The 11134-nt window shown below is 35.2% G+C and overlaps 1 protein-coding gene across 1 annotated transcript; it reads right to left on the reverse strand.

Annotated features, from left to right (window-relative positions):
• Positions 1–7175: 7175 nt before the first annotated feature.
• LOC126614866 (uncharacterized) lies at positions 7176–8547 on the reverse strand. Its single transcript, XM_050282547.1, has 2 exons — positions 8302–8547; positions 7176–7552 (listed from the first exon to the last, which is right to left on the reverse strand). The coding sequence occupies exons 1-2, from the start codon at positions 8468–8470 to the stop codon at positions 7419–7421; spliced, it is 303 nt and encodes a 100-aa protein (XP_050138504.1). The 5' UTR covers positions 8471–8547; the 3' UTR covers positions 7176–7418.
• Positions 8548–11134: the final 2587 nt, after the last annotated feature.

An 11134-nucleotide genomic window follows, 5' to 3' on the forward strand; every position in this document is an offset into this window, starting at 1 on the left:
CATTATACTAACACCTCCTCATGTTTTAATTCACTTTCACATAACCTCTTTAGTCAAACTTTTGTTAATAAATTGACAACTTTACTCTTATAACGAATTAATTAAATAATAAAGAAATATATTAGAAAAATAAATTAAAAACTTCTCCCTCTCTCTTTCTTTCTTTGACTTATTCACACCACCACCATTCGCCCCTGCCTGCTCACTGCCCAAATCCTTCAACTCCTCCACCAAGCATAAGTCATATATTTATGAAGAAGAAAAAGCCATAGATTGATCATTCCACTACGGAAAACCCTACATTGTTGTTGGCACCGGAGAGTTCTGGCGCCACCATGGCCATGAAAAGCAACCCATGTATTCTATGGGTTGTATGATCTGGAACCACAATCCGAGGAGGGAGCGGGACTAATCTAGATTGGGTTGGGATGGTTGGGTGGGAGCGCGCTGGGGAATGGGAAGTGGTGAGAGATGAGGTTCACAAATCTTATTTTTTTCGACATTTTTGGATTTTGGGTTCTTTGTTTCTCAAATTTTGCATATAATCTCATCTGGAAATACTACATTATGTTCTGGACCATGTGTATGGTTCATGCATACAGAGAACAAAGATTGGACCTTTTTCGAAAGGGTGGGGCGGGGTAGAGGAAAGGGATGAACGTGGCGATGGTGAGACGGCGTAAAAAAATTAATTTTTTAAAAATATTTTCTCTATTATTTAATTAACTAGTTATAAGGTTAAACTTGTCAATTTATTAGCAAAATTTTGACCGAAGGGAGTATGTGAAATTGAATTAAAACGTTAAAATATGAGAGGATGTTAATGTAATGTCTCAAATGTGAGGGAGTTTTGTAAAAACTTAATAAACCACACGAGGTGTTCGTGTAATACACCTTCCAAACAACTCCTAAACTATTTAAAAGAAGAAGTTAGAACGAAGGTCTCCACTTTAGGAAGTGATTCTCTTGCAGTAGAGGAGGTTAAACCTTTTTGAAGAATATAGGAAGCTTCTTATTAGTCGCAGCAGCTGCTTCAAGAAGGTATTATATGCATTTACATATATAAAGGGACAAGACAAAAGCATGAAGCTTTCATAATATTGGTTACTTAGTTTATTACTTTTTTAAAAAAAATTTAATATAAAATTTATTGAAAGTAACTAAAATTAAAGCAGAAGACAGAAATATAAAATAGTCAATTACGACATGCGTAAGCGTATGATAAAAGACTATTTTTTTTATAAGTAAACTGCCAATATGCTTCTTGAACTATCACCTAACTTTCGATTTCCCTCCTGACATTTTTAATTGAAAAATTAAGGATTTAAGCTAATTTTTTTGGCCAATTTACCCCCTGCTGTTAATTTTTCTTTCATTCCATCCAATTAAAAAGTTCAAGGAGGAAATAAAAAATTGAGTGATAATTCAGATGGCAAATTGGCAGTTTAGCCTTTTTTTTATTGAACAAAAAAGAATAATCGTAATTAGTGTTTATGTTTTCTTCTATTCACTTCATTCCCATCAAAACTAGTTATCCAAATGTATCAAATCAATAGACGGTTGATTATGAATATAGTACTTGACATTCGCACTGTTGATTTGTTTCATACGTTTGTATGTATAAATGATCTCCAATTCGAATGATATTTTTTGTAGTAATGATTTTTAATGAAGAATAAAAAATTGAACAATTCCAATTATGATATTTATATCACTAAGATACATTATTCACAAATGTTGAAATATGACATTCTCCTTATTGAGAATGCAAGTATTATTCATTGTACTAATGTACTTAGTGATAACACATCCCGACCCGAAATGTCCACCTGAACTTCGAATTGAGCTGTATTGGTCGACACCAGAAAGGTGACTAAACCATAAAGTGTAGTGATGTGGAAATGTGAGTAAATTTAAACCTTAAAGTGCCTAAATGTATGAGTGCACTTGTGAGTGAGAATGAACTAATTTCACATGTGATGTCATAGCATAAGTAAAGTACAGTAAAATTAGAATAAGAACTACACCATCGGAAGTAGTCTCCGATATTAGCGTTTGCCAGAAATCCTTGTCAACATGAACACTGCCGCTAACTCTTGGAGGGGCAAAAAACAAGGGTGCATGAGCCTAAAAATAAAACTTTGTAAAACCTTTTTGAAAATGTAATAACTCCTTACCGTAAAACAAGTATAGTTTCCAAACATAATATACTACGTATAATATGAAAATACTTACCATAAACAGTAATATTCCGAGAATGCAATACTTCACGATATTTCTTAAATAAACACCTAGCATCTGGTAATCACAATATCTTGCATATCGAGTGCTCATCGACATATGCTGACACACAAGTTCATGCATAGATATTCTGACATGAATAAAACTGAGTGTAATAATGATTTACGCTCTAGTACCACAATCACGTGAAGACTAGCGCTTTGCACATCACACATAAGTCTTAACTGCCTATAGCAATCTAGGACAAGACTGACACTTACAATAGATCCAAAGTGAGCGTACGATGCGATGTGAACATACACATGAAGCATGGCCTTGGCCCGAGTGAGTACAAACACCAGTGTAGCACACGATGAGCAAATAATGTAAATATAATCCTTGCAACGATAAAATCGATAATTCTAGTCAACAATACTATTCATGGTCGTAGATATAATTAAGGTAACCCATAATAATACGCATACATGTGCATCCTGTAGGATGTAGCATAATTTCATAAATTCCGTCAATACACTAATTCTTATAAACGTTAATCTAATCTAGACGTAACATAGAAAATATATAAATGAAAACTAAATAAATATATAATATTTAAAAGCAAATACCCACTCACAGGTATATGTACCCGTCCAACTATTGTGCTCACGGTACACGTTCAGATGGTCCTCTCCTAAACAGAAAATTACTGCGCTAATCAATAAAGTAATAATAATCAAAGTTATAAACTTAATTTCCCCTAATTTGCACAAGAACGGGATTTTCGTCGGAAATTTCTAAAATAACACAACATAGTCATTTCTTAACCATTTTTCCCACATGAGGTATCAAAATGAAACTTAGGACGAGGGGAACGTTTTTATACCTCTTTGAGAGAACAAAACTTGGTCAGAGGTGATGGGAAATTGGCTTAAAAGTCATTGCCATATTCGGGACTTTCTTGGCATAGCGGGTTTCGAGCATGCAAGCTCAAATATGTGATCTAGGGGTTGTGGGAAGTCGTCCTACACTTTCAAATACGACCAAATCAACAAAGTTTGGCTGGGTTAGCTTGGAAAAATCCTACAACTTTCCGGAAAAATAACGAGGTTAGAAAAAGTCTACATGCACACCAATACATACATGCATGCTTGAAAATCCACTAGAACTTGAAGGATAGCCTTGGGAAAGAAAGTCGGAGCTTACCGAGAAATGGTCAAGTTCGTCGGCTTTCCGTCTGAGTTTGAAATACTCTTTATTTCTGCTACGTGGTCTTTGTGGTTTCAAGTATGGTGGCAAGTTCCAGATGTCTTTAGGAAGCTTTTGGGTGAATTTGTGATTTTTTTGGGAGTGGTTATGGTGGTGTTTTGATGTGCACCGAGAGGGAGAGAGTGAGGAGAGAGCTATGTGTGTGTGTGAGAGAGAAAGAGAGAGAATCTAAGAGGTGTGGGAGAGAGTTAAAAGTTGTGAGGTTGAGTGAAATGAGTGGAGGGAGAGAGAGTGATGTAAAGGTTAATGCGGGAGAGACTGTGAGAGTAATGATGACAATTATGGTTGAGTAAATTGTTCGAGAGAGAAGGGGAGAGACGTGAGGGAACATGTCAAAATGGGAGAAATGGTGAAGTGTTGTAAGAGCAAGTCCATCGGAGTGGACTTTGCCCAGCACTCAGTCCAAATAGTAGCCCAGCACCCTATCCATGTCCTCCAGCCCGCGCAACAGCCTGGCACCCAGCCCATGCTGGTCTCTGGGCCAGCACAAAACAGGCTGACCAAGAAGCCGGGCCATTTGCTGGCGTATGGCCATGTGGCCGATCCTGGGCTCTTGGATTTGAATATTTTTCAAATCCAACGGTCCAGATTAATTAATTACATTAAAATTAATTAAAGAATATAAAAAAATACAGAATTTTTTTTTTAAAAATACAGTAAAATTTAAAAAAAGTTATTTTTTTTCCTATAAATACCTAACCCTCATCTTCCACCTTACACCACATTCATTTAGTGTATTTTTTTTAAGTTTATTTGATGAGTATGTAATTTTATTTTAGTGTGTATTTTTTTTAAGTTTATTTGAAATTTTATTCGAAATTGGTTAAAAATTTTATCCGAAATAAACTTTTAAAAAAAAAACACACCAAATAAATGCGCTGGGTGCTAGCTCATTTTTTTAGGGATGGAAATGCTTTTGGCCTATTACTGTTCATTCCAGTCTATTATTGTTCACTTGAGTGGATAAATGCGCTGAATGTTAGCGCAAAGTACTTAGGGGTGAACTTGCTCTAATGGAACAAGTAGAATTTTAAAATCCTCACAAAAACAGTATTTTTAATGGCCATTTGCCCACCAGTCAGGTGATGTTCTCAATTACTAGACCATGCACGGATTTGGTCGTCAAGACCAGGGCAGTGAAGCTCACTGCACGAAGCCAATGTTTAAGTTTTGAAATTGTCCCGAATAGTTTTACACAGTTTTGGACATAATTACTTCGTTATAATTCTAGATTGAGTTGCGGTCATGTGTTCGTAAAAATAACTACTATTCATAAATACTAAAGGGTTTTTATCATAAATAATTTCTGAAATTGACTTACCCAATCAAGATAGTCCATGAAATTGAAAATCGATCAATGTAGTCTCTGAAAATGGTTGTTGCAAATCAATGTGGTCATTCCATCATAATTCTATTAAAATTTCTGTTAAGTGCTAATGTGGCACATAAATAGCTCTTATAAATTTAATTAAATATTATTATGTGAATAAAGAATATTTAAATAATAAAAAACAATTGTTATTTTTTTTTATAATTAAAATCTTAATAAAAAAAAAAGAAAGAGATGATTGAACACTGTTCATCATCTTCTTCCCCTCCTATTCACAGAAATAATGAAATTGGAAGGAGAAAATCCAGTTCCCCATATGAAAGTCACAGTAAACTCATAAATCCACTATTCAGAAATGGATCACATCGCCCCCAGTCACCAGATTTTAAAGCTCTTTGAGGTTTTTTCAAAGGCTTTGCGTCGCGTCTCCATCGCCACCAGTGAATCCTCCACCTCCACTCTCTCTCTCTCTCTCTCTCTCTCTCTCTCTCTCTCATAATATCAATTTCTCACCCTCATCATTTGAACACAGAAAAAAGAGTGAAGATTTTCTCTTTTTTTCTTTTGTTTTTCCCCTTCTTTTTGACGGAGTGCACGACAGCTACCGACCCCCGGAGGTACTCGGAGTCGAGAGTCATGGCGATGTGGACCAGTGACGGGTCGTAGGAGGACACCATTTCCCGGTTCAACGAAACGGCGCATTCGGCACCGTTTCGGTAGTCGGGGGCTTCGGAGAATCGGGCCCAGGCGGCGGAGCCGAGTTCGAATGCATCACCGCCGTCGATCGCTCTCGTCGGGAATGAGCGAGTCCCGATGCAGAAGGGGGGAAGAGGAGGGAGATACTGGAGACGAACAAAACGGCTGCGTACAGCCGGAATGGGAGCATTGCTCGCCGCTTTTCGTGGTGGGGGTTTGGTATTCTATATTCTTGCTGGGTTTATGGTGGGGTTTGTTGCTGGGTTTATGAGAAAACGAAGAGAGTGAAGGGGTCATAGAAATGGTGGGTGCGGCAATCATCTCCTCCTTTTTTTTTTAATTTTTAAAATATTTTAATTATAAAAAATAACAATTGTTTTTATTATTTAAATATTTTTTATTCACATAATAATATTTTATTAAATTTGTGGGACCCATTTATGTGCCACATTAGCACTTAACAAAAATTTTAACGGAATTGTGACGGAATGACCATATTGATTTGCAACAACCATTTTCAGGGACTACATTGATTGATTTTAAATTTTAAGGACCATCTTAATTGAGTAGGTCAATTTCAAGAATTATTTGTGATAAAAACCCAATACTAAATTAAGAGTGGAAAAGTGAAAGGAAAACTGAGGTCCACGTGGCATCTCATGGTCATTTTAATAATTTCATTACTATTGAGAATAAAATACAATAAATTTTGGAACAGGATGTCACAAGTGAGCTATCACAGTCAAATTTTATTTTGATTAAAACCAAAGTTTAATCATAAAAAATTTCCAATTATTTTGAAAGGCCTTAGTGCCTATATTTTTTTATCCAACGATATATTTAGACTAAGAGTTGACGAAATAAATGGCTTCGACCTCGTCATTCAAGGTATTTGACTTCACTTATAAATAAATGAATATCACTAGATCATAGTACTAAGATGCAAAAATTATCTTATTTAAAAAATGAGAAATTATATATTGATATTTATGTAAAAATTATATGTCAATTGGTTAGAGCAACGTGTCTGTCCCTTCATCTAAGTTTGAATTCCTCTCCTCGTAGATTTGTCCTAGTTGATTAAGATAACGTCTGTCCCTTCATCTAAGTTTGAATTCCTCTCCTCGTAGATTTGTCCTAGTTGATTAAGATAACGTGTCTACCATGCATTCATGTTCCAATTCCTCTTTGGATATTAGAGTAATTTAGAACATCTCATTTGCCATAAAGTTATGGCAATCTAATTTTCTCCTTATTTAATAGGGAAATTGACAGAAATGACCTATTTTCTTATTGTTGGGACCAACATAGGACAAACAGCTTATGCACAATCCATGCACACCATGCACAAAAGAAAAATGTGACAAAAATACCCACATATAATTTGTAAAAACTCACAGCTCATTGCTCATTTTTCTGATTTCAAAGAAAGAGTTGTAAGCTCTGAGTTTTTGGATTGAGCTCAAATCTATAAGCATGTCATGTAATGTGCATATTGTGTACATGTAGTGTACATAGTATATTTTTAACTCGTTCATGCAAAACAATATTTCTTTCTTCCTCTTTCTCTTCACTCTCTTCCCTTCCACCCACCCTTTCCACCATCCCCTCCGTCCAACAAAATCCACACTTTACCCTCTTGCAATTTCTTCAACATTTACACTTTAATGAATAAAAATATCGTACTTTAAAGAAAACATAATTTAAAATAAACATACATCATAATAGTTATAAGAAACACTAAAGGTTTCATAATACTCATAAAACATTCAACCATAAAATTAAGATTACGAGAATATCATAAAAGTACTTAAAGAAAAGAAAATAGATTATAAAAGTCTAGAACATTATTCGCCTGCCCTTAAATCACTTTTTGCTTGAACTGAAGCACACTTTTCTCTTAACTTCACTCCTTATTTTGGCTTACTTCAGTCTCCTTGTCATGTTTTGGAACATTCAACAGGTAGGAATTGGATCCAACGCTTTCACTTGAGCCAGTTGGACTCGATGCCTCTGTCCTGGTGGGAATATCATGATTTCCTGTTATTGAACAAAAAATTAAATTACGACTATCATTTTTTACACAAATAAAAAAGCGCAAATTATATCATGTTCTGGTGTATTGACATACACCAAAACAATGAAGGGTTAAGGTCTTTGAATTTTAGTTTGGTTAAAGAGTTAAGAATCAGATAGTATAAAATCTTCCTGCAAACCATGCTTCGGTATATTGCAAAAAAAAAAAAAAAAAAAAAACTCAAAAAATATTTGGGTTTCTTATAAGACATCATATCAGCAATTAATATTTGTGCAATAAAATATTATTACTTTATTTATAAAATTCTTTGACAAACTTATTACTTATAACTCTACACTTGAAAACGTGTGCAAGACTTGAATCTTAATAGAAATACAAAAATAATAATCCAAAAAAGCTATATGAAAGCGGATAAAACCCACATAAACAACGAAAACACCCACACTTCACATTACCTGTACCCAAATCCACTTAGCCCAAAACAATTAAGACCTAAAATAACCATAAAAAATTATTGTTTAAAATAGACCAACAAGTACTCGAGAGTTCGAGACTGTAGTTATGAATAGCAGGAAGGATTAAAGAAAATGAATAAAATAATTCCTTCATTTTCTTCCAATGTTTGGCAATCATCAAACTCAAATATTTTAAAATAATGTGGCAAAAACCATTTGTTTTTCTTAACTTATCAAAAGGTTGTCATTTCAAGGACAAATTTGAAGAATAACTGTATATGAGGAGGAACAATTACCTCTTGAACTTGAAGAAGTCTTTTTTGGCCTACTAGTACTAGAGACCTCAATGTTTTTTGGCTTTCTTTTTTCAACCTTCTGTTTTGAAGAGGAACTGTCATGAAGAATCTTGCAAGTAGTTTTCTCGTCCTCGTTTGAAACTTGCGGTCGGTTTCTTCCTCCTTTCATCACTGCAAATCTTCGAAGAAAAGAAGTTGTTTTAGATTTTCATTTGACAGAGAGCGAAACTGGCTTTTATATGCTGCTCGTAATTACTTTAATGTTAAAGTCTAGATATAGCGAATCTGGCCAAATTGTATAATTAATTACGAATCTAGCGAGTAGGGAAAATCTAATGAATGAAAAATGGCGTCTAAAATTTACTCTTATATTTTTAACAAATTTATGAACTTGCATGCCACGTCAAACGTTTAAAATAATTTGTAAATATAAAATTTTGTCCTATGAAATATGAACACGTGTATAAAGTTGAGATAATTAGCAGTAGAACTAGCTTCTTAGCTTGTTGAGGTTGGGGAGGGGAGTTGTTGGTGTGTGTGAAGTACATCTAGTTTATCAAAACTTACTAATATTCTTAATATAGTGATAAATATTTATCAAAAAGATTGAACGGAGCACATTGAGGCAAGGGGACAGGGCAACTTAAGGCCCAAATGCGACTTCACTATTGATCTTATTAGTTGTAATATGTGTGGGGTACAATGTCACACCCTGATCTTAAGATACATCCAAAATCAATATGTGACACAATGACGTAGCAGTACCACATAGATACAGAGTTAACTAGAGAACCTAGTGAAGGAAGGACTCATAAGACCTACAAAGTATGTAGAATGGTTAGCCAATATTGTACTAGTTATGAAGGTGTTTACCAAGGCAGTGAGATATTGCGTTGACAGAAACATCAATAAAATGACCCCAAAACATGAGTATCCTATGCCAATGACAAACATATTTGTGGATGCAGTGGCAAAGCACAAAATTCTGTCTTTCATGGATGGGAATGCTGGGTAAATCAAATTAGAATGGCCAAGGAAGACACAGATAAGACTACATTTAGATATCTAGGCCATACTTGAGCTTATGAATATGTGGTGATGCCATTTCGATTGAAGAATGCAGGTGCAACTTACCATAGGGCAATGCACGCATCCATAACCTAATCGGACAAAGTTTGGAAGTATATATTGATGATATAGTTGTGAAGTTCAAACTAGAAGAAGAACACTTATGTTAGGAAGTATTTGCAAAGGATGGGGTTACATAAGCTGAAGATGAACCCAAAGAAATGTGCTTTTTGGGTCAAATGGGGTAACTTTTTAGAGTTCTTGGACCACCAGAAAGGTGTAGAAGTGGATAAGAACAAGGTAAAGACCATCATGATGGCACCACACCAACCAACAAGAAGCAGCTGCATAGGTTATCGGGGAAGATCAATTTCTAAAGGAGATTCATTGCCAATTTGGGAGGGAAAATCCAACTATTATCTCCTCTTCTAAAGCTTAAAAACACAGCAGTTTGTTTGAGACAAGAACATCAGGAGGCCTTAGACAACATCAAGAAGTATTTGGCTTCACCTCATGTAGTTCTTGCTCAAAGAGAAAAACAGTTGAAGTTGTCCATTCAGCTGCTGGGAGATCCGTAGGCAGTTTGCTAGTTGAGAACAATGAAAAAGGGAAGAGCAACCTATCAATTGTCTTAGTAGAGTACTAACTGATGTAGAGACTAGGTACACTTTTCAAAATAGTTCCAAGTGCTTTTCTAGAATGCTTGCACTTGAAATTTGAATTAAATTGTTAACATGTTAACCTTAAGGGTTTGGTTTAGTGGAAAGCGAGCAAAGAGTTGAAACTCTTAACTCGAGTTCAAACTCCTATAGATACATTTTTTGGAGTCACGGGCCTTGTTTTGACATACCGTTTGATCTCGAAGCCAAATTACGTAATAACCTCATATGGAATTGGGCTGCAAAGAGAGAGATTAGTCTGTCACTAATATGTAGGGAATACCTCCTTTAAAATTTTTTTTGTTAACATGTTACAATTCTAAACGCATTTTGAGTTCATTTTCTAGTGTCCGCCTGAAAACTTGAAAATTGATTCTTATTCAATCAAATTCAAAGCTTCCACAAACATCCTATTCAACCCATATTGGAGTGATCGATCATGAAGTTAGGGTTTTATTGCCCCTGCTGCCCATCTGTAAGTCTTCCCTTCCATTTCAATTCGCGTCAGCTAATTTCGTATGACTTTCCTTTCCTGGGTTCTGTTTGTTTCCCGGGAAAACTTAAATGCTAGGAAGGGAAACTTGTATCGCTTCAAGCTTTCAATCGTATCGTTTTTGGATTGGATTGGTTGGGACAGACCCAAACAATTGAACTGCTTTGGAATTAGTTGAACCTGAGTTACTTATTTGGATTTGATTTTTGCAATGTTGTCTGATTACTTATGATGTTTTTTTGTTTGTTTCCTATGATTTTTATTGTTTAAACTTTTACTCCGACATCGTATCTTCGCAAGTCATGCTTCGCTTGATGTTGTGTTTGTTTGGTTGCTGGGAATATCTGGGACATAAGGGTCAGAAGTTCTCATTTTATAGACTTTGAATCACTTGAATTGAAGTCGTAATAATTTCCTGTAGAAGGTGCTTCATCTGTTCCAAAGGGGTAATAGTTTTTACGAAAATTGTACATGTCGAAAAATTGGATGTTTGTTTTAAACAGAGAGACTTTCCATGAGTCTGTAAATTCTCTGAATTTGTTGAATTCAGGTGAGTGATACGCCGACCTTTCTTTAGTCTTGTTTGGAAATGTTTTTTGAAGTGAAAGACGGG

The sequence above is a fragment of the Malus sylvestris genome, chromosome 3, assembly GCF_916048215.2.
Source record: "Malus sylvestris chromosome 3, drMalSylv7.2, whole genome shotgun sequence".
Taxonomy (NCBI): domain Eukaryota; kingdom Viridiplantae; phylum Streptophyta; class Magnoliopsida; order Rosales; family Rosaceae; genus Malus; species Malus sylvestris.

Excerpts from the sequence above, each read along its gene's own strand:
- LOC126614866 (XM_050282547.1), bottom strand. The coding sequence starts at position 8,470 with ATGAAAGGAGGAAGAAACCGACCGCAAGTTTCAAACGAGGACGAGAAA. Across the intron at positions 7,553-8,301 it reads GACTTCTTCAAGTTCAAGAG|GAAATCATGATATTCCCACC; the intron begins GTAATTGTTCCT and ends GTTCAATAACAG.